The sequence below is a fragment of the Bos grunniens genome, chromosome 11 (assembly GCF_055505025.1).
Source record: "Bos grunniens cultivar Pamir isolate PY7600 chromosome 11, Bosgru_T2T1.0, whole genome shotgun sequence".
NCBI classification, from domain to species: domain Eukaryota; kingdom Metazoa; phylum Chordata; class Mammalia; order Artiodactyla; family Bovidae; genus Bos; species Bos grunniens.
This window is the reverse complement of record NC_141175.1, coordinates 29573032-29596938: the sequence shown is the minus strand read 5'-3', so window position 1 is coordinate 29596938 and position 23907 is coordinate 29573032. Positions and strand designations below refer to the sequence as shown.

General features: G+C 46.6%; 1 protein-coding gene and 1 long non-coding RNA gene across 8 annotated transcripts in view; one reads left to right on the top strand and one right to left on the bottom strand.

The window, feature by feature from the left end:
- The window catches only part of LDAH (lipid droplet associated hydrolase), an 88504-nt gene extending 76639 nt beyond the window's left edge, over window positions 1-11865 (top strand). For 6 of the 7 annotated variants that reach the window (XR_015136444.1, XM_086325693.1, XM_086325690.1 and 3 more), the window contains one exon: window positions 8167-11865. Coding sequence is in view for 6 of the 7 variants with exons in the window: in XM_086325693.1 (XP_086181819.1) it covers window positions 8167-8358 (192 nt within the window). In the remaining variant the exon portion in view is untranslated. The remainder of the gene's footprint in view (window positions 1-8166) is intronic. The other variant, XM_086325699.1, reaches the window with a different exon arrangement.
- Window positions 911-23885, bottom strand: LOC147362794 (uncharacterized). The gene is made up of 3 exons (XR_015136447.1): window positions 23822-23885; window positions 6774-6840; window positions 911-2024 (listed from the first exon to the last, which is right to left on the bottom strand). It is a non-coding gene; the product is annotated as an uncharacterized LOC147362794 (long non-coding RNA).
- Between the last annotated feature and the right edge of the window lie 22 nt (window positions 23886-23907).

The following is a 23907-nucleotide window of genomic DNA, read 5'->3' as shown; positions in this document are numbered from 1 at the left end:
TAGTGTTTGGTTTACAAACTTGAAGTTTTCATTTAAAACTCACTTAGGAGGGAAATTCTAAACTGCTGTGACCATCCTTGGCCTAGGCTCATGGAAACAGCTGGTGTGTGCTACTGCCAGACGGAATTCGAGCATCACTATCAGTCAATAGGGCTCTGAAATCGTTCCCAGCAAGAGCACACGAGACGCTGCTTTCTGACCACGGTGGGCAGCGGTGGGAGGACTGCCTGCAAATGGGGCTGCCCCTGCCTCCAGAGGGCCAGCCTGGGGCCACGGTGTGGTTGGGAAAGGGGCAGAGGGTCCTCAGGAACAGGGACCCGCCTCTGCTACACTCGCCCCCTCCTGCTTAACCCACCCGACCCCGGAGACGCATGTTGCCTTTGGGAACAGACCTGGGCATGCAAATCCTTCGGACACGCCCACGTCCCGCTTAGCTGAGCATAGGACGCGCTCCCTGGACCCCGCTAACCAAGACTGCCTTTCCGCCAGCCTCGGCCTGAAACTGTTAGTTATGCCTGTTCAATCTGAAACCTGTTCAGAATACCATAATCATCCTGGAAATAGATAGTCTGTTTGGGTCTCAGTCATTTGGACCTGGAGACCTCCATCTGAAGCACTTTTGTGTCAGCACATCCTGGACTTTTCTGGTGGAGTTTTCTAGAGGAGCGTGATCCAGAGGAGGACGAGCGTATCGGAAGCAGAGCCCTGAGAGTCACTGCCTGAGGTTCACGCTCCAGCTCCGCCGCTTGCTTACTTAAGTGACCTTGGTTAAGTTATTGGACTTCACTGTGTCCCCTTTTTTTCATCATAAAATGGTTTAATAGTAGTATCTATTCTCATACAGTTGTTTCAAACCTGTAATGCTACATATAATTCATATAAATACCTTGCAAGAGTATCTAGCATATACTAAGCATTGAACAAAAGTTTATTATTATAGTTAGTCATATCCTAGGTATGCCTCTGAGTACTTTAAAAAGACTTTGCCTAACTTTTCCTCTCCCTACCCACCCTCTTCAGGGCTTCCCTGATAGCTCAGTTGGTAAGGAATCCTCCTGCAATGCAGGAGACCCCGGTTCAATTCCTGGGTTGGGAAGGTCCCCTGGAGAAGGGATAGGCTACCCACTACAGTATTCTTGGGCTTCCCTTGTGGCTCAGCTGGTAAGAATCCACCTGCAATGCAGGAGACCTGGGTCCAATCCCTGGGTTGGGAAGATGCCCTGGAGGAGGGAAAGGCTACCCACTCCAGTATTCTGACCTGGAAAATTCCATGGACTGTGTATAGTCCATGGGGTCACAGAGTCAGACATGACTGAGCGACTTCCACTTTCACCCACCCCTTCAGATGTTTTCATTCTTTAATGAAAGATTTTCGTGATATTAAATACATAGCTAGTCCCATTCTGGCCACTTCTTCCTATAAGATGGCTAAGGGAGGTGTTGTATGGGAGCAGCAGTGAAGAAGAACACAGCGTTACTTCATCCTCACCAGAACCTCCAGTACCCTGGCGCCGAGAGTTCAGGTAAGCTGGCCTCGGCCGCTCCTCTCCGTTAGTTAAGCAAGACCCTTCTCATCTGCCGGTTTCCTGAGGCGTATAACCAAGGAGAAACAGACACACAGGGAGATAAGTTTGCTGCTGGTGCCGCAAGCTCTGTTGCTTCACCAGAGGAAGATAGACGCCTTGGGTCAGCTCCTCACTCCAGTCCCACGTAAGGAAGAGATGGAACTAGATATCGATGCCCCAGTGACTTCCACTTGGGAACGAGCAGGTTCTGGCCCTTTACACTTGAGTCGTGCAGAGAGGAGAGAGCCCCACTTTGCAGGGCTTTCGATGCGTGATTTTTCCAGTTTCTTGGAGAGTGGCCCAGTCTATAACCCGCTTGGACCTCCTCCAGTGCCTGCAGGGGGAGCAGGGCTCAGTGCTCCTGAAGGATCGTGTGTTCACCTCTGTCCTCGGCCACATTTTTTAATCTTCAGGGATTTTAATTCTCTTTTTTTTTTAAGAATGATAATTGATCCAGTTCTAGATGAAGGAAAGAAAGGAAACAAGGTAAATTGGACAATGGATTTTCTAAACTCTCTCCCTTTCTTCGGCAGTTGTTCAGGTTCTTAAAAACGGTTGCTCAGCCTCTTATACAGTGAAATAAGTCAGAAGAGGAAAACAAGGATTGTCTATTCATGCATATATATGGAATCTAAAAAAATGGTACTGATGAACCTAGGAGAGAATAGACTTATGGCCACAGCAGGGAAAGGTGAGGGTGGGATGAACTGAGAAAGTAGCATTGACATATATACACTATCACATGTGAAATAGATAGCTGGTGGGAAGCTGCGGTATAACACAGGGAGCCCAGCCTGGCACTCTGTGATGACCTAGAGGGGTGAGATGGGGGGAGGCGAGGGAGGCTCAAGAGAGAGGGGGTATGTGTATATATATATAAATAATTATGAGTGATTTGCATTCTTGTATGGCAGAAACCAACACAATATTTAAGCAATTTTCCACCAATTAAAAAAAATTTTTTAATGATTGCTCAGAAAGACTACAGTGAATTAGTTAAAGTTTTGTGATTCTTATTCTTCTGTTCCCAAGAGGGATGGGATTTTTAAGTAACTGAAAGGAGATGCTTGTATTACAAAATAGGTTTCCTTTACCGTTGCAGGGTCAAGGCTTAGGTGTCTGACTTTGGGGGAAGGATAGAAAGAGGAGCCTATTGCTCTTGTCCAGCTTAGAAAGACAGAATTTGGATAGATTTTTTTCCTGATTTTATTGAGATAGAATTGACACATAACATTGTATTAAAGTGTACAACATAATGATGTAATATATGTATATATTGCACAATGATTATCACAGGTTTCGTTAACATCCATTACCTTAATTACAATTTTTTTCTTGGGATGAGAACTTTTAATGTCTACTCTCTTACTGACTTTCAAATATACAGTATAGTGTGAACTGTAGTCACCATGCTGTACATTACATCCCCACAACTTGTTTGTCTTATAACTGGAAGTTTATAGCTTTTGACAACCTTCACCCATTTCCTTCACCTCCTAACCTTTTCAGACTCCACATATAAGGGAGATCATACAATATTTGTCTTTCTATGTCTGATTTCACTTAGCATAATACTCTCAGGATCCATCCATATTGTCACAAATGGCAGGATTTCCTTCTTTATTTATAGCTGAATAATATTTATCACCAGAGATTTGTGTGTATGGCTTTTCTTTGTGTTTAATATCTTAAGTGTTGATATATCATTGACAGTGATTTTTGTTAGTTATTAGTTAAATATATAAACTTGTGTCATAAGGTGGTTTTTAGTATGTCTTCTGTTCTTACAATAATCCCTCTAGTAGTAATGCATAAAAGCCATTAACTCCATGTGTACTAAAACAAAACTTTGCTGCATCCCTCAGGTCAGAAGTCAGGTTTTCCTCCTACAGCGCTTTGTTCGTGCCTCTTTCTACCTGTTATGTTCAAGGGCAGCTTGTACCTGCCTGCGTTCTTCCCTACTCTGGAGCTTCTCTAAGGCAGAGCTGTCTTACTTCTGAATTTCAACCACTTAGCCAGTGCCAGGTGGAATATAAATTTAGAGTCATTTTGGGTGGAAATGCTGTGAATCTGTCAGATTCAGCAGCAAAAAGTGAAAAGAAAAAAATACATGATGAGAAAAGACAACTGTGGCTCCTATATGGGGGCAAGCTTCAACATTCACAGGGACATTTTAGCAGGGACATATCTCCTTAGGGGCAATAGAAGAGTTAAAGAAAATATGTCTGTGAGTTCAGAAATGATAGTAACCATAATTCCACCTTATTGTGGAAGGTACCCAGAGAAAAGCAAAAGCACAGTCCTAGACAATCAGAATCTAGAATTGAGAAAATTAAACTTTCTATTTAATAGAGAAATGATTACTTAACATAACAATTTAGAAATACAATAATTTCTATCTCTAATAATGAAGATGGGAGATAATAATGTATACTCTTGAACAATTCCCATGCATATCAAAGCAAGTGCCAAGGAGAAATACTATAGGAAATATCAAAGCAAGTGCCAAGGAGAAATACTATAGGAAATAATGTGTTTTCTTGTAATTGTTTGATTTAAACATCCTACTGATAGCCTGAGATTTCTTAGTTAACAGTTCCAGTATTCTCACAGTGGTAATCACCCCCATGGCATGCAGCACCCTAGAAGAACTACATATACTTAACCATCACATTCAGTTAGTTTTCATAACCAGTTTAAGATTTCTCAGTCTTCAGGTTTGTGTTTTCATACCATTGTTCTGTTTATTCTTAATCGTAAACAGTGATATAAGGTTCTGACTAGTAATGCTCTCTCTGGATTTATAACTGAATTTTTCATTGGGTTATATTCACTAATTGTTTCAACTTAAGCACATTGTCTCACTAAGCCTAAATTTCCTTTTCTGTAAAATAGGATTAAAATACCTTCTTCAGAATATTATTGTAAGAACTCAGTGAACACAAAACTTAACATAGAGCCTGGCAAATTATTCTCAGTTTTCTTCAGGACATCATTACTTGTTGCGATTCATTTTTACATATCAGTGTATTAATAGTAATGGTATACACTCTTAACCACTATGCTTTGGTGTCTGGTTATTTCTTTCTTTCTACTTCACCTGTCCTTCCCCATCCCCCAGTACTACCTTCACACACCCCATACTTTTCCAGTTTCCTGTTTAGGGCTACAGGTGCAGAGTCCTCTGTTCAGATCTATTGCCTGTGACTTAAAATCCAGAGGGAACAGGAAGTATCTTGAGCCAATATATGTAAAGGCATTAGAAATGACCATGTGTTTGACTTACAAGCCAAGATTTTCTTACAGAACCCTTCATTGAATATAGCCTGAAGAAGAACTTAAAAAACAAAAACACCTTGTCCCACTTTCACTTAGAAATGTAACCAGATACAGCCCCCCTCAAAATAATTATAGTCATGGAGGACTGAGAGATAAAATCAAATGAACGTATGAGGAATCTGTGATCCTCATTGTTAACACTGTCTTCAACACTGACATCACTTTGTGTTGAGGTTCCTAGTACATGCTTGGGACAGTGCTTGCTCCATAACTACTTGGCCAGGACTTGTCTCTTGATACCTGAAGGTAGGTGTATGTCCCTGTAATCCGTATTTATTATTCCTGCTCAACTGTCTGACACCTTCATGCATGAGGAAAGAGATGGTGTTTCCCCAGTGCTGGACTTCTCAGTGGAGACATTTAAAGTTATGATTGCCTCACTGAAAAGTAAATGCATCATAGAAATAGTCTTTGAAGAGTTGGTTAGGTGGAAAGCAAATAGCAGGTGCCACTGTGATGCTGTCCTCCTTGTCAGAGACTTCACTGGGAGCAATCTTTTTTGCCTTGCTTTCTTTCTCACTAACCCTTTTGTATTAGGGTTTTTCACACAACCTCACCACCATAGCCTGCATTGGCATTAGGAATCCCAAAGTACTCTTCTTGGTGAGAGAAGAGAACACTCTGGAGCAGAGGAATAGACAGACCTGATGGCCACGAACCCAAGCCTGAATTTTCCAGATTTTTTAACACAGTATGTTTCATACTCTGAGGAAGTGCTGAACAACTGTGCATAATGACTGTTCCAGATGCTGTTTCCTGGATATAATTTAAAGCATTCTTGGTGCTAAGAGTAGGGAGTGGTTTAGAGAGAACCTGAAGTTATTGGCCGTATTGGTAGATCATTAATGCCTGCAGACAGCTTGTACTCCCAACAGTATTTCAAGGGGAAGCTATGGTAGGGTGGCTGCTGAGAAATTTTGAGGAACTTATTTGTCCACAGCCAGCCAGAATCATCACCCACTGGTTGTGAAGTTGCAGCATTTTAGAGCCACAAAGAGACCAGCACCAGGGAAAAAGAACCTGGCAACTCTTGTTCTCTAGGAAACAAAAGCAACTTCATACTCTGCTAAGAATCCTGGCAAAATGAATTCTGGTTTTGGTACTTTGGCATGCCCAGAAATGGTCAGAGTGAGAAAAATAGGAGAATAAGAAGTATAAGTTAAGTGAGAAATCTATGAGCCACAGATCCTTTGCAGCTTTCAAGACTAAATCCCAGGTGACAGCCAGAAGAATCTCTATGAAGTGATTCAGAATAAGTCTACAATTCAAGGTTGAGTTGTTAGTAATTGACTCTCTGGAGTACTACATTAAATATTCTCCCCTTTAAAGTGTTTTTTAATTAACCATCTCTTTGAATGTTGGTTATGTCATAATGTTACTATACTAAAGGCTGGTATTTTTATAAGATTGACTTCACCTCTCCTTATTCCGATAATGGATTTAATGGTCCAAGGAGAAAATTAACCCAGTGGGCACTAACACTTATTTCCCGTATCCTCCTCCCACCTCTACTGGATCCCCTCCAGAGGTAAGTTTCCTACCACACAGACTCAGTCATGTCACTTCATTGTGTGAAGTCTTTTGTTAGCTCCTGTGGACTTCAGAACAAGATGCAGCCTCCTTAGTGGGGCTCAGAGGCTGTTGAGGACTTCGTTTCTTTCCACCTCCTCTCCCACCACCGTGTTCTAACCACTTCTAATCACTTCCAGTTTCCGTGTGCCGTGCTCCTTCATACTTTTTATCTGCTCGGTATGCTCTGCACAGTGTGCCTCCCCGCCCCAGGTTGAAGACTCAGCTTGGGCATCAGTGCCCTGGGGAACCTTTCCTGCCCACTGGTTCCCACCAGATGCCCTCATCCAGGCCACTCACCTTGTGTGCGGTGCCTCCAGTCCTTCCTAACCCAGAGACTGCGTTTCGTTATCTGTTTTCCAGGTTCCTAGTGCAGAGAAGATGCTCAATCAGTATTTGCCTGACAGATGAATGATTAAGCATTTGAATGAGTGAGCAAATTTGGTGTGTTGTGGAAATATAAGTGACTGTAACTAGCCACTTAAGAGCTAGAGGCAGGCATAACTCTTTTTTTTCAGTGATGACAGATGTCAGAGGGGCCAAAAAATTAGGGTGGGTGGGTGTGGGTGTGTGGGTGTGTGTGTGTAGAAATTACCTGTATGTACCTTTCTGAATAAGATTTCACTTTTGTTGCCTTTTTTTTTTTTTTCCAAAAATGCAGAAGTAGAATATAGTTTTTTGGTGAAGAACAGCAGCTTAGAGCTAGATGTTAAGATAAAGATATATGTGTGTATAAATATACTTATAAATGTATATGTGAATACACACACATACACACATATATATTTATGTGTGTATACATGATTACATGCCTGTAAACATATGCACATATGTGTACATATATACACATATGTATGTGTATATGCATATGTGTTGGAGAAGGAAATGGCAACCCACTGTAGTATTCTGGAAAATTCCATGGACAGAGGAGCCTGGTGGACTATGGTCCATGGGGTCACAAAGAGTCGGCCGCAACTGCACACATGCATATGTGTGCATACATGGATGTGTGTGTGTATGTGTATCAGAGGCTGGGGCAGATCAATAAGCATCCTAAGAATGCATCCTCAAAGGAAGCTCTCTCTCCATCCCACCTGCTTGCTGTCACCTGACAGGTGGTTGTAACGCCTCCCCCCGAATCAGCATTCTCTCCCTGCTCGATGGAGCCTGTTTGTAGAAATGTCATAGACACCCTCAGGGTTCTGATCACAGTTATCTGCTGCACTGAGAAACCTGAGTCCATCTTACTCATCTTTGTGTACCTTCAATAAACATGTCCCATGTGCCTAGCATGTGGCTGTATGAACACTGTTAACGCGTAATGAATGGTTGTAAGTCACTCGGTGTTCACATATGTCTCAGTAAGTCTTCCTTGCCCCTCTCGGCACACTTTCCAGTGTCCATCCCAACCACAACGTACACTACTTTGCCGGTGAGTCCTTTTAGTGGATCATGGGTGATGTGTCACAGGGCTCTCCCTACATGAGTTTCTTAACATCAGATGCCAAGATTCACTCCCATAAACCATGAAGGTTCACTGCCTTGAGAGAGCCGCTCTCTGCAGCAAGCTTTGGGACTAGCGTACAGGGCCAGGTGCAGGGGCTGTTTTCAAAGCATCGTAGGTGGCTTGTGTCAGATCCATGTTGGGAGGGGAAAGTGTTTTCTAATAAAGTGTTTTTGTCTTGTCTTCTAGCTTATATTTTACTACGGTGCTACAGACAGTTGGTGTCCAAAAGAGTACTATGACGACATGAAGAAAGATTTTCCAGAAGGAGATATTCGACTCTGTGAGAAAAAAATACCTCACGCTTTTGTCATCAGTTTTTTCCAGGAAATGGCCGACATGGTAGCCGACTGGCTAAAGGATGATCTGTCCAAAATGTAGACGTTGTCACAAGGTGCGAGTGCCGACAGCTGGCACATAGAGGCAGTAGGTATACTGCCCCCTAGCGGTAAGCAGCATACTTCATAGGCGACTGCCTCCTAGCGGTAAGCAGCATACTTCCTAGGCGACTGTCTAATTTTAATATTTGATGTTAGAAGAGAAAAAAGTGAGACCCTCTTAGCTTAAAAAACTGTCAGTTCCCAGCTCCCCATGCTACAGACTGCAACAAACACAGTTGACCAATATTCCCTGGAGTTAACAACACATTCCCAAGACTCAGGGAACACAACAATCTAAACAAAGTCTTTCACGTGTGCACGAAATGCCCAGTGGCACCATCAACTTAATTTTGATAGGCAGGATCATTGCACAAAAGGAAATCTAAATTTTTTATTTTAATTTACAATGTAGAATAGCACCCCTCCCCCAGAGAAAATTATGAAAGAACTACTAGAAAATGTAAAAGACCAGTGAATGTCAAGTGCGTAGTCAGACATGTGAAAAATGAAATTATGAGAAGAATACACTCATCCAGGAAGTGACAAGCAGTGGAGCTTGGCAGTGGACCCGCGTCTCTCTTAAGAACAGAAGTTGAAGGTCAGCCCAACTAACTTTGCACAGATCTTGGCTGAAATCACCAAAATCCGACTGGGTACCAGGACAGCCTCCACACCCTGCCTCTTACTACCTTGCAGCGTGTCTCAGACCACCAGGTCAGCCTTCTGTCTGGCCGCCGGTGCACAAGCCCCAGCAGAGCCAGTGGCAGGGGACGACGCACTGCCTGTCTCCTTCCCTGAGCGAGTGACTTCCAGACGTGCCCACAGTAATGAGCGAATAAAGCTCGTCAGACGTTCCTCTGGTCAACTAAGAGCTAATAAGCGTTACTGAAGGATTCTGACTATACATTCCTCCACAGCCAACCAGTAAGTCCTGATTGTGAGCTCCCTGCAGGCTTCCGTTCTCCAGAGCCAGCATGGGCTGACACTAAGCTGCCCCCGATGAAGCTCGTACCTGCCACAGCTAACTGCCCATTCTGTGATTTTTTTCAGTCAAACTCCACTGCAGACCAGCAATGAGCCAAGTACTATAAAGACCTTGAGGATAGACTGTTAGCTACATTAATGATTCTTTTCTTCTGAAAATCTTCTAGGAATTAAATTTTGAAAGGGCATCTTTAAATTGCTGAATAGAGGATCATCATAAATGAGTTATCCAGTTAGTTGGAAAGAAATTGTTTTACTAATGAACAACAACAACAACAAATACCCATTAAATTATGTGAATTCACCCTCTCCAAACACCTTGAGTTCCAATAACGAAGAAGCTTGTTCTCTGACCTAGAGCTTGCTAACAATATTGCTTCCTTCCCTAAATTGATTCAATCCTGGGACCTTAGGATTTACTTAGCCAGTAAATCCCATTGACCGCAGTAATTGTTGATGATAGATAGAAACATTCCATTTTTTCTCCTGGAGGAAATCCCTCATGGTGTTATCATTTCATAAGGACAAGGGGATGTTGTCCTTCTTCTCAAAACCTAAAGCCCTCTGATGAAAGATTCAGCTCTGATATGCTGCCAACCCAGTGGTGAATGTCGAATGAGATATGATCCTTTGGCCTGGCTTCCACATCAGAGCAAATGACGTCTCAGAGGGGAGGAGCCAAGCTCCAGGCAAACAGTGCTCTCAGCCCCAGAAAGGGGCCAGTAGATGTATAAGCCATTGGCAGAAGGCTGCATATATAAAGTCCTTATTGGCAGCTGTGTGGAGAGGCCTTCTAGAAATCTAATGTTAGGAGCTGGGTCTCAGGGCTCTGAAGTACCTTGCATACAGGAGATGCTCAATAAGATACTGAAGCACTTAAGCAAAAACTAGGTAAATTATGCTACTAGAATCAAGAATAACATGCCCAGTGTTTCTGTTAGCCTTATTTTACAGTGTTACTTCATGTTTCAGAAGTCCACATGTATGAAATTATATCTGATAAACCAAAGTTTACCAGAGCTTAAAAAATAATAAGTAAAATGATAAAGTAAAAGATAATGGCTTGTAATTCTGTTACTCATCTAAGCACCAAATGAATTTTCAAAACAAATAGTTTACCCACACTTTATGGTCTTGCCTGGCCTGACCTCTGTATGTTGGGGAGGAGGATTACAATCTTCACATTCTCCTGAGGTAGACTCAGGTCATAGCCTCTCAATTAAGGGCTTCCCAGGTGGCACTAGTGGTAAAGAAGCCATCTGCCAACACAGGAGACTTAAGAGATGGGGGTCTCCATCTCTTAAGGAAAAGGCAATCCACTCCAGTATACTTGCCTGGTGAATCCTCTGGACAGAGTAGCCTGGCGGGCTATAGTCCATGGGTCGCAAAGAGTCAGACATGACTGAAGCGACTTAGCACACATGCACACTCTCAGTTAAATTGAAAGCCACTTTTTCGATGCTTCTTTTAGAGAGGGAAGGGTCAGATTTTGGAAGATTGAAGCTCATTTTATTTCATTAGGAATTAAACAAAAGTGTTCATGCATGTATATGAGGTGATAAGGTATGTGAACTCTGGAGGCCTTACCATCTGTGTGATTTTGGACAGCTTCATCTAATTTCTCCATGTCTCAGTGTCCTCATTCATAAGATAGGATTAATAATAATACGTACCTCATATTGTTGGAAGAATGGGATGATTAAATGAAAGCATTTAGCACAGTGCTTGACAAAGAGTATCTTCTCAATAAAGATTGGCTGTATTACTGATTATTAAACATCATCATAACATAAAATAAACAAAAGACTAAAGTTCGTAGGCAGTGGGTGAAATCCATTTTCCAGAAGCATCTCTGCCTGTGTATGCCAGTGCGCCACTGTGATGGTCCTTGTCAAAAGGTTTAATAACCTCCTCTGGGGTTATCTAGTGCTGAGTGAAAGACCTACACTGGAAATCATGCCTGGTTGTCCCCATTCTGCTCTGGACCACGAGGGAGAAGCCCCAGAGGCTACCCCTGTGGCTTTTTGTGGCCAGACACTCAAGGCAACAGCCCACTTAGCATAGGCCTCCTCCAGTCAACCTTTGAAGAGCCAGTGACCTCCAAAGGCTTGATTTTTCTTTATCCTACATTATATTAAGTTTAATTCCAGACTTGAGGGAACACAACAACTTAATATAACACTTGATTCTGGATTAGATGTTATATTTAAAAAAAAGAAAGAAACACTGTTGGGGCAGTTTGAAACTTCATTGCATGGGATCTAAAGTTTTTAAATGGGAGTAAGAGATCAATGATAATGTTCTGATGTCAGTGGTTTTATTGTGGCTAAGTAGGAGAATGTCCTTATTTTCAGTGAAGACACACTGAAATGCCTGGGAGCCACAGGACATTATGTCAGCTCTCAAATAGTTCAGAGGAAAAAAACGTTCTTCGTTCTTGCAACATTTCTGTATGTTTGAGATGATTTTGAAATGTATACAAATAATTATTTGGGGGGAAAAAAACATGCTCTCTCCTCCTGCATCTGTCTCTTATTGCTTCTTTTCCAAAAAGTGAATTATTTCTTCTAGGAAGTAAATGAAGACAACGACTGTGTTTCAAATCATGGGTCTTTCATTTATTAGGTGTCCCTAATAAATGAAAGAGGCTTCACCTCCCCTCCCCCACTGTCCTCACCCTTGAAAGCACTTGCATTAGCCTTAGGACCTTGGAAGGGTTTTTATTTGTCTTTACTGGGGTCAGGTGAGGTCTTGCGTATGGTATTTAGCACCCTGTCTGGTAGATGCTCTATTAACCAGTACCCAAAGGACGACAGCACACTTGTTTGTCTTGTACTCTCCTCCCTGTGGTGCTGTGCAGGGCTCTGCGATTCCCCATTTCTGCCTCGTTTCACCCAGCCTGAGACCTTCTAATTGTCTCAGCGTTTATGATTCATATTGATAAAGGAGGGGGCCACTCCCCCACCTGACACAGTTTTCTGACCCCAGGCCATACAGACCTCCCACACACAGCCCCAAGCACCCAAATGTCCCCTCGAGGAACTTATAGTCCTTTGGAAAAGATGTAAGAAGCAAAATATTTTTGTTTTGTTTTGTTTTTTTTAATTGTCTGGGGTATAGTTACTTTACAATGTTGTATTTCTGCTATAAAAGGAAGTGAGTCAGCTGTATGTATACATATATCCCCTCCCTCTTGGCTCACCCCACCCCCTCATCCCACCCCTCCAGGTCATCACAGAGCACCGAGCTGAGCTCCCTGTGCAGTACAGCAGCGTCCCACTGGCTATCTATTTTATACATGGTAGTGTTTATATATATATATGTCAATCCCAATTCATCCCCCGCTGCCCCCCCAACAAGGTCTACATGTCTGTTCTCTCCATCTGCGTCTCTATTCCTGCCCTGCAAATAGGTTCATCTGTACCGTTTTTCTAGATTCCATATGTATGCATTAGTATGACATTTTTCTCTCATTGACTTACTTCACTCTGTATGACAAAGTGTTTCTTAAATGACAAGAGACATCATCTTTGTTCCTGGCCTCCACCTGCTGGAGAGAAGAGATATCCCTGGGCTCTTCCCTTCCTTGGCGGGGTTGAGCTCGGGGAGTGGGCAGTGCCTGGGACCACGTGTGCTCTGTGAACAAATACATCTCTGAGACCTTCAGGCTGGAGCCCCTCCTGGAGGAGTGCCAAGGACAGAAAAGATTTCCCTTTCCAAGGGGCTGAGGTTCCTGCGTCTGCCTGCTGGAGATGCAGGTGAGCCGTCACATTGGCCGAGGTGGGGAGCCGTTGTGGAACGTGGGTGTGTCCTCTTCCAGCAGACCACAGGCCTCTCACGGGTGGGGGGCCACAGAGGGCTCCAGGTTGTCACAACTCTGTAAAGAGAAACATCCTGTGGGGGACGGTGGGTGCTGTTCCTGGTGCCAGAAGGACAGGTGGAAAGGCGGAACTTGGGTGGGTTTGGAACATGCTCCTCGCCCTGCATTTAGAGCATCTCACTCAGGCCTCGTGAGCACGTGTGCCACCACGCAGGTGCCAAGTAGGGGACTCGGTCAAGACCTCAGAGCCGCTGAGTGACCCTCAGCCTCTGCCTCAGGGCCACAGCCTCACCCCTTCCTCCCCACAGCATCCTGCTGCCTCCTGGAGGAAAAGAGCAGGCAGGCAGCCTGGCAAGAGTGGAGGGTTGGGAAAGGGAGTCCCGGAGGGTTGGGAAAGGGAGTCCCGGAAGGGCATTCGAGGGCCAGGTTGTCAGAAGTATAGAGTAGATGGTTGGTAACGACTGAGTAGCGTTAAAAGATTGGAAGATGAGACAGGGAGGGGTTTGGGGTGGGATGTCTCAGGCACCAGGCGGTGGGGGGTAGGGGGGTGGCAGGGGGTCAGAGCTGAGGCTCAGTTCCACATTCTGGTCTCTGCAGCTCTGTCAAGGGCCACCCAGTGCTCCAGAGACGCTCATTTCTATCTGCTCCTCAGAAGTGCCCCGTGCCCTGAACCTCTGGGATCCACACTGCTCCAGCTTTGAGAGTGCCCAGGCCTCAACCCCACCCCCTGGAGGCTTGACCCAAAATACCAGCTGCTTCTGCCTCCCAGAGCCCTCTCTCCCTCTCCCTTCAATCAGAGCCCTCTTGGCCACCCCGGCCCCATCCCTAGTGAAGCACTTGCTGTTATTGCAGGAACTGGCTTTTTATCCTCCCTGCCCCACTATTAACACTCCTTCCTGCCCCTGAAAGGAGAGTCCTAGGAGATGGGCCTTGTATCTAGTTACTCTATGCTCAGGGCTTATAGCATAAGGCCTGTCACACAGACAAGTCAATAACTTGTTGTTTTCTAAGTTAATAAAAAGTTGTTGCCATACTTAATATGCAAGCTCTCAAGAAATATAGTTCCCTCGGTCGGACTTGTCAGAGGATCACGTCACTGGGACTCCTTGTCCCTCAGAACTGAGTGTGTAAATGGAATTGTGACAAGGACTTGCTTATTTATCCCTTAAGCACTTCCCCAGCCTCACTGTGCAGCACTGAGTCAGATTCCAGGACACAGGCTGGCCACTCTCAGCAAGGCCACTGCATGCCGTGGCCCATTCTTTGGCTGTCCGGCTGCAACTGTTACTTCCATTCTTCTGTGATTAGAAAACCTCTGGACTTTGGGTATTAGCAACGACCAAATATGTGGTTATTATTTGTTGCAAGCTAACCCTGTGCAGCACCCCAAGTGGGAATTACAAGCAACAATACACAAGCCCCGGCTCCGAGACAGCAGAGCGTTTTCATTTTGCATTGCATTCCTCAGACGTTCTGGCAGAGGGGCTGTGCTGACCTCCCCACACTGGGACAGACTCCCTTGCTGGGTGAGTCTATGGGAAAATTCCTCTTCCCGGGATGGGAATGTGACCCTGTGACTGGGCGGCCATGACAGCCAGGGGTGCGGGTGCACCTGCAGGGCCTCCCTCCGCACCCACAGGGGGACCAGCACCCCGCCTCTGCAAATCCACGCTGCGCGGGCTTCGCACCACATCTGGGCTTCCTCCCGCTGGCCACCGCTGCAGGGCCAAGCACCTGCATGTGATTAGGGCTCGGCGGACGCCCCCAGCCTCACAGTCAGTGGCTGCACTCTGGTGACACGTCACAACGGACGAGCTTCTCCCCAGATAACTGTTCCTTCTGAGCAGAAGAGAGCTTCCCTGGGGTACAGGAGCACAAGGCATCCACAACCAGATCAGGCAGCTCTGCTCTCAGGGAGGCAGCAGGTGGTGGTGGCATCTTGGCCTCAGCCTGCCTTGAGATGAGCAGGCACTGAGCACACCAGGGCTGGGGGCCTGGGGGAGTGGAGAAGTCTGTCTTCGCCTCCTTTTAGCATCGGTCATTGCAGGGCCTTTAGACCATCTCTCATCAGTGTTTGGGAAATAGGATAAAATTTTAAATGTGGCTCCTGATTTCCCCTTCTCCCTGTAACTAGCCCTTCTCAACGGAAAGCGTACTCCTCTAACCACAGAATTCCGGGGTAGGTTAAGTGGAGAGGGAAAAATACGAAAATGAAGAACTGACTGAGGGTTATGATCATCAAAGTAATGTAATACTTTACCTTTTTCAATGGCAGAGTCATGAAGCCTATGCGTTTACAACAACCTGCCAAATGAGTTAGTTACAAGGTGAACATTTTTCTGCCAAAGAAACTCCTTGGAACTTACCTGGTGGTCTAGTTCAAACACTGTGCTTTCAGTGTAGGGGGCACAGGTTCGATCCCTGTTTGGGAAACTATTAATAAGATCCCACATGCCCTGCAGTGCGGCCAAAATGTTTTTTGGTTTTTTTAATTTTTTTAACTTAGAGGCTCCTTTATTTGGTAGTCATGAAAGTAAGAAGCAAAAAGGGAATTTCTTGATTTACCTTTCACCAGAGAAAGACACTTGACATGGGGACAGGCATTAAAATCCCACAAGAACACTGGATTACAGTGGACATGCGCTCCATCACTCTGCGAAAAGGTGAGTCACACTGGCCCAATCCATATCCCAGAGAAGGTGATCCTCACAAGTCGGTAGTGAGGCCAAGTCCTCATCCCACAACTGCTGCTTCGTCACTAGTTCCCCAGAAATACTTGGGAACGGATGAAATCAACAGCTTTCTCACTCAACTATGGGAAACAGCTGGGAGAGGAAGACTGTGTGGTCCATCCTCTCCTGCCCAATCTAGGGGAGCTGCTGAAGGAGCCGAGACAACATTACCAAGCACAGATCTCTGTACTTGTCCAGAAGAGTAGCAAGAAGCAGTGCCCCGTCAAACTCGCTGCAGGACCTTCTGGTTTTCCTGATGCATGTTAACTGGCCTTTCAGAGGAAGCTGCAGCAGTTGGGCTTCTCTGCTAGGATTCACAACTGTGCAGCCTCCAGGGTGGGGGTGCCTGGGTTTCTAGATCCAGCAGGAGCCTGATACATCTGTAAACAGAGAATCTGTCCACTCACTCTGTGCTTGGAAGGACAGCGATCACTCATTACCAATGCCAGTGCTTGTTTTCCAAAGAGAAGGTGTTTTCCTCTGTTTTGGCCTCCTCCCCTGAACCCAAGCTTGATTCTCCTCCCTTCCCCTGCAGTGGCTTCATACCATGTGTGGCTGCACAGTGTCCTCTGCAGGGTCACACCAGCCACAGAGACCCAGGGAGCAGCAGCCCCATGGCTCAAGCCCCCACCCTCCTGGACTCACAGCCTGAGGTGTTTCAAGGGGGAGCAGTTGGTCAGCTTCAAGACTCATGGGCCCAGAACCTCCGGTTCCAATGTACCCACTCCTAAACTCTCAGAGGTTGACTGCTATTCTCAACATGGGAAAACACGATAACAAATCAAAAAGTGGTTCTCTAAAGACCAGCCAAGAGCAGTTTTAACAATAAAATATTTAATCAACTTATCTGTACAAAATATTAAGACGGTTAATGAAGAGTACACAAGCACGTTTAACAAATATATACTGCTATCTAACTGTCCAGAAAAATAGAAATTGCTGTTTTACAGTTCATTTACATTCCAATATGTACAGTCTATTTAAATTTGAGAATACATATACACAGTGGGTTTGTACCTGCCCTGGAAGAGTTCCCTGCTGGCCAGGCTGGGCACAGGGGTGGCATTCATGACGTCAGCTCGTGCCGCCCAGATAGCCAAACCGGGCAGCAGGGAGATGAACGGCCCAAGCACCAGCCCCCAAGCCTCAGGCCGAACCAGAGCTAGAAGACAGGTGACAAAGGAAATTTCAGCTTGTGTTAAATGAGTCTAAAAACCTCCCCGGCTTCCCCATCTCACTCCCAAGCCAAGCCGAGAAACAGTGTCACTGCAAAACAAAAGGGGTATCTATCCGTGCCCCCACATCGTTAACTGTGTCTGTAGCAGCTGACTGAACGGCATGTCATTCAGCTGTGATGGCATTGCCATCATTTCGAGTTTCGCCCATTTCCTTTAAAATCACTGTATCGGCACTGGAGGGCATGTTTGGCAAAGGGCAGGGTGCCCATCACATCAGACGCACTGCCCGCCCAGCGCCTGTGCAAATGCACCACAGGTAAGCTGGTGCCGGACTTCTGCAGAAGCCTTCACAGTGAGAAAAGCTGCTTCTTCATATATTTAAAAAAAAAGGAAGAAAGTAAATGCTTTCCAAACTTTTCAGAATCTCCTATTTTCATCCACTGAAGGCAAGTAAAAAAATCATTACAGAAATCTTGCTAAAAGAAATCATTAACTTTCCATGTGGGGTGAAATACTTGCAGCTAAAAGACCTAAAGTGACTCGAAGATGATTCTTCCTCATAAAAAACATAAAAGTTCTTCGTGCTACAGCATAAAGTGAAATGCCAAAAAACAAAATGAAACCATTGCTCTAAAGATGCTCTCCAGGTGGAGAAAGACAGAGACATTCCCCCTTTCCAGAGCCTCCGTTCCTGGCTTGGAACTTGAGTACTTCCCAGCCAGAAAACACATTTTATCACGATCTTGCTTTCTCCCTGAACTGTATCATCACTTTCGAAACAGAGTACTGCATGGCTGACTTTGCTCTTACTCTCACAGGTCCTGACCCGGAAATATAAGTTGCAAAGAAAATAAGCCCTGCTAATAGGTGCAGCCTTCCTCAAGCCAGCCTGCTCCCCTCAAGCCAAGTTCCTGCTGCCCTGAGCCGCGGGGACACGTGCACCTTTTTCTGCCCTTGGCAGCCTTCAGTCACTCAGAGATAAACATGCAGACAAGGAAGGGCCTCTGACACACCTTGTCACTGCTTTTCAGACTCACTCACCCCCAGAAAAATCTAGGTGAGGGCCACTCCAGGTTGAGAGGCGTGAGAAAATGGGCTCGTGACAAAGAATGTACAACAGGTATGGCTGTGTGTGGCTGCAGCGAACCTCCAGCCAGAGATGACTCTTCCCCATCCTGCAGCCCAGGGAGCAGCCTTAAGGGAAGGGCGTGCTTCCCGGGCAGAGATGGGTTTGTATTGACCTCTAACTCAGCAAGACTCCCATGAATAAGCCCCACAGGGTGGGAGTCTCGTCACTGTCCACCACAAGCACACCTCAGCCCAGGAAGGTCCGGCTGAGGTTCTAGATTCTAGCAGCCAAGTGTCTGAGCGGAGTCGAGGCTGGGAACAGATAGATAATTTGCCCCCGCCATTGGATGCAGTAACTGCTGGTCAGGTGGAAAAGCACAGAGAAGAAAAGAACCGGCTGCAAAGAAGACCACCACTGGCCCATGCCCACCTGGGCAGATCTCCACACCATCACACTCCTGTTGGCCTACATCTTAAAAGCCAGTGAAAAAGAAAGGCAAAAGCAAAAACACTTCGCTGCGTCTGGAAGGTCTTGAACCTCCAGGCCTAAAGGCACCTGGAACTTGCTATGCGAAGCTTCTTCTTCTTCTTCTAGACAATTTATTTCACATCCCATTACTGACTTAGAAGATTAAAAGCTTCTGCACTGCCCTAAACTAACAGAGGGAAGTTCACCAGGCCAAAAAAGAGTGAAAACTGCTTCATACAGTAAGTAGCACATCAAGCTGTCCTACCCACAGGCTCACCTGCCTGGAGAAACACCTCTTGGGAAGGCTCTATGAACACTCCAGCCCTCTTACTCCATAGGGATGTGTGTGTGAGAGAGAAGCTAGTCCTTTCTTATGCCAACACAGCACGCAGACAAGATACTAGAGGGTACTAGCGGGGGCCCACAGACTGCCACTGGAAGGTCTGTCAAGGCAGAGAAAGCTTACCACCGCCCACTGCCTGTGATTCTCTGGGGGTGTATTTGTACTTTTCAACAAGTACAAGCATGACTTGAAATGCAAACTGATTTTGCAATGACCTCACACGCTTTGATTTTACCCTGGGAGGCCCGGGTGGCTCTGCTACAGCTGCTGCTGCAGCCACGAAGCCCCAACCTCCCAACGCTGCCCGCCGCCAAGCCCCAGGCCCTCTGCACACACAGCAAACAACGTGGAGGCAATTGTGGGGCAGGTGGGAAGAAGCTGAGCTCTGGAAGCACAAATGTTACAAGCAGAGAGCAGCCCTGAATGACGGACCAGAGCCCACATGGCCAAAATCACCCCCACTGATGGACCAGGCCGACTTCCAACCCTCTCCATGCAGCCACATCCACATAGCTGGCTGTCTGCAGACTGGGAGTGTGGCCTTCCCAGACAGAACAGGCTTCTCTAACCTAGAGCCTCGGTGGGAGTTAACTGTTTGTGCAGTTAAAACCCTGGGTGCATATTAAAGTCCAGGACAGCACAAAAGGAGGAAGAAACCTGCTCCAATAAAGGGGGCCGCAGGTTCCAGGAGCCAAAGGCTGAGCTGTCTGAAAAGTTAGAAATAACATCTTTTTCTCTCCTCCCTTCTCATGTTCCTTAGTGTTCAACTCTGCTACTGGTGTCCAGGGCTTCAAAAAGAAGAGGAAGCATAGCTTTTCTGGCATCTGCCCCTGGGTCACACCCCCAGTAGCTGGGCCACACACCGGCCCAGCAATGACGTGGCTGAGGGCCAGGTGGGGCCCTGGCGGAGCAGTTCATCCTCAGGTGGGCTTGCCCGCCTTGTCCAGGACTCCGCGTCAGCCCAGGTCCCTGTCTGGGCTGCAGCAAGGCGCCACCTTTTCTGTCCTCTCCTCCCAGAGTAGTACCCGCAGTGTGGGAGCCCCCGTCCAAGACTTGGTCACAGAAAAATCTCAGCCAGGTGTGACTCTACTGACCCTGGAGCACAGGCAGAATTCCAGCGGGGCCAATAATGCCCCTCAGCTGGGACATGATGTGAGAAAAGCCGTGGCTCTGGTGAGCTGAGCCCGACCCCCAGGACTCTTGGCCTACCTTGCCCTGGGAGGATACCAGAGGAACATCCAAGAAGCACCAATGGAGGCCAAGAGTGTAATGAACAGACACACACCCAAACACCCACACCCACACCCACACCCACACACACACACACAGGAAAAAGCTACAGCACCTGTGACAGCCGCTCTGGGGCTGGGTTGGAGGGAACCTTCTCCAGGAGGTCACCTCTGCTCTGCCTTCAAATGACGTGAATGGGCTCTGGAGACGAAGGACAATTCTAAACCACGGGACCCAAGCGCTTCTCATTTTGCTGACGCTCTGAGCAGGGAGGTGACCACCCATGACTTGCCAGACTTCTCCAGAGACCCCCAGTGGAGTGGCCTTCCTGTGGGCACTTCCATGGTGGGCTCAGCCTCTGCACTGCCCACAGCCCTGTGGAGGGGTCCAGCTACTTCCCACCTCACTGCCCTCTATCTTCTGGGGTCACTCAGCCATGACTCTTTCCTCCCCAGTCCAGACCCTTTCTGACAGCACGATCTGACCTAGGCCCTCTCGGACCCTGCTTTCCAGCACCTAACAGCCCAGCCCACGTGGCGTCCCCCAGAGGTCCTCTGCCCAAGGCCCACTGAGCTGGCCCTGCTTTCTGGACCTGCAGGAAGCTCTGTGTCCCAAGAATCCCCAAGGCCCCAGACAGCATGTTGGTCCAGAGGAGGCTACAGTGCCTTCTGGTCCTCTCATTGGATTCTCTAGAGCCCACGTTCAAGCAAGAGGAGAGTCGGACTTTGCACAAGCTGCACTTGGAAAGCATTCAGTTTTTTTGTCTCTGCTTTAAGGAAAAAATCAGTCTACTTGAGTTTGAATGAGACTGCAAACAGGATAACTGACTTGTAGGGTTTGAGTTACACTGTGATGACATCCACAAGGTAGTCAGACTCTCTTGAGCACAAATGGGAACGAGGTTTCTGCTCCTGCTGACACCTCCTCCAAGAGATGTCAAGGGAGAAGTCCCCATAGAAGGTTTGACGGGGCAACTCGCCAATCACACAGTCCACCTGTCTTCTCCCTCCCCTGCCATGGCAGCAAAAAAACTGGCCAGGACAGGAGGGAGAAGGGGAGCATGTACAGAAGGAACGGCGCAGCTCAAGCCTGCTTCCCCAAGCTAAGCTGACAAGGCCTGCCACCCTCTCCAGAGGACCCAGTCCTGCTGCTTGGAAACCCAGAATTCAACCAGGCAAGCATGGCAGCATCGGTGGGCACAGCCACTTGCCAGTGCTGGGATCACCCTTAATACAGAAGTCTGGCTTCAAGCGGCAGTGACTAGACTGCCTGGGTGTCTGGCAGACCTGGCACCATCCCCGACGGCCCCAGCTGGCCTGCCCTGTGCTCCCCAGGCAGTAATGCCAGACCCTCCTCTCTAGCAAAGAATGGTTTGAAGGATCTCGATTCTCCCCCAGCAATATAGAAAGGTGGGTCTCCTTTGAGAGGAAGAGTTTGGGGACCCCAGGCTAAAGGAGGGCCACCTTCACTCACAGTCCTGACACTCTGTCCATGACTGTCAGCAGCCCGTTCTCCCATCCGTGGGGACTGGAGATTCCAGCTGGCTGATTCAGGCCTGCTCCCCACTGCCTGGAAGACAGACGACAGTACAGGGTACTACTGACCGTGCAGGGAAAACACTCGTGTCCACGTCTTGACAAAGCTATCCTAACCACATCTCCACAGCAAAAATCTGTCGGTCTCCATGTGTGATGGCCCATTTACAAAGCAAAACACATCATCCTCTCTGTTCACCTCCTTTTAACTCTGAGATACAGAGGCCTGAGACGGGACACGGTGGTCCCTGGTGGGTTTGTGCAGCTCCAGATGAAATCTAGGTGGCATTCCTTTTATCCGGTAAACAAAGAACACATTGAGGGCATCAGGGGTCATTGAAGGAACTGTCAGTGACTAAGGACAACGCCCCCCACCATGGGGTGCAGCCTGGACTCAGATGAGGGAGACACCCCACTTCCTCCATCACTTTCATTACATCTTGGTGGAAGCAGGTCAACAGGAGGAAACAGAAAATGGACTATTTTTTTTTTCCTGTTACAGAAAGCTCAGACCAAATCAAGGCATTTCTTCCTCTCCAATTGTTTCTCCTAGTCATTAACAAAGTATCAAATGTTTGCTTTTGTCCAAAGAGATTAAATATCCTAGAATTTCTTCAAAATAATATTTAGCTATAGTTTTTCAGCTCCCTTTCTAAAACTTCTAATATCATGACTTTTAATACTTTGGTGCCCTTTTAAAAAAAATTCTTCATTGTGATAGGTCTCAGAGTAATCACTATGCAAATACCATTCAAATCATAGTTTAGAAAATGAGAGTGTCACTTCTCTGGCAAAATTTATAGATGTTTGCCCAGTCACTGAAATTGACTGGAAGTGTACTGCAGCAGCCGCTTTGGGATTTTTGTTTTAATGAAAAGAGACTTGCATTTTCTGGTTATGGATAGCTACTTACATAGCCACAGCATATAAATTCACATTATAAATGTGCTTTCTCCTCCTTTGGGGGGATTTTAAAAGATAGAAAGGACTCAGGTGGGGACCCTTAAATAAATGAGTTATATCTAAATCTTTCAAAACTCTCTTTAAGAGTGTAATCTCTGAGAATGAAGATTTGTATAAATCGCTCTGGATCTTAGCATCCAGGACAAGAAGAGTAGCGAAGAAGGCCTCTCAGGGACCCTAAAGGAAAAAGCCCAGCACAGCCTTAAGCAGGAGGACCAGGAGGGCTGCAGGGTTTCTCAAGAAAGTCCTCGGAGCCCCAGGCAGGTGGAATCCAACCTGTTTCTTTCCCTTCTCCCAATCATTTACACAGGCCACAGAGGGCCCCCAGGCAGAAATGATCCAAATAAAACAATGAAGGCTGGCATGTTCTGCCTCCCTTTTACGGGGACAGACAATCCTACTATCAGCAAGACTTCTTGGGGCAAAACAGAGAGACCAGGGATAGTCTTCCACTTCTGACCCCCACACCATGGTCCTTCTGAAAGGACCACAGCAGCGAAACTGCAGATGCCCCTCCAAGGAGCAAGGAGGGGAGGGACCGACCTTCCTCCTGCTCTGAACCACTGGGCTGTGGGGAGCTGAAATCTCACAAAAGCACTTTTGTGTGGCTTCACTTCCCGTTACTATCGCACTGCCAAAAACTACAGCAACAACACAGTGAAAGCGTGCAAAAGCCGACATAGACTTGATAGCTAAGCACAAGCACATGTGGGCCACTCCGAGGGTGCCATTTGGAGGGGGCTGTGCCTACCTGGCAGACAAGCCCCAGTCCTCCATCCTTGGCAGGAACCTGCCCACCCCACCCACCTCGGTGCCTCTTTCCAACCCTAGAAGCCTCCTCCCAGCTCCTTAGAAAAACCTCCTGACAGGTCTTTAGGGAAAGTTATAGCAACCCCCTTTCCCAATCCCCAGACATAGCACCAGCTTCCTCCTGCGTCCCCCCAAGGCCCTAGGACCACCTTGGTCCACCCAGCTTAGGAGCTGCAGGACCGGGAAGACACCACTCTACCCCATGACAAGTTAGATCAGACCGACAGTTAAAAGCCTATCCCCCATCTCACCTATCCCCTCCTAAATTGTTTTTTCCACTTTCTAGATAATTCCCAATTGGAATTGATTTAAAAAAAAAAAGTGGTGCTGACCTTTGCAGAGATCTGGGAAGCTCCACAATGCAGTCTTTCCGACAAACTCCCCTTTCAAAACTGGGAAATGTTAGACTTTTGGAAGT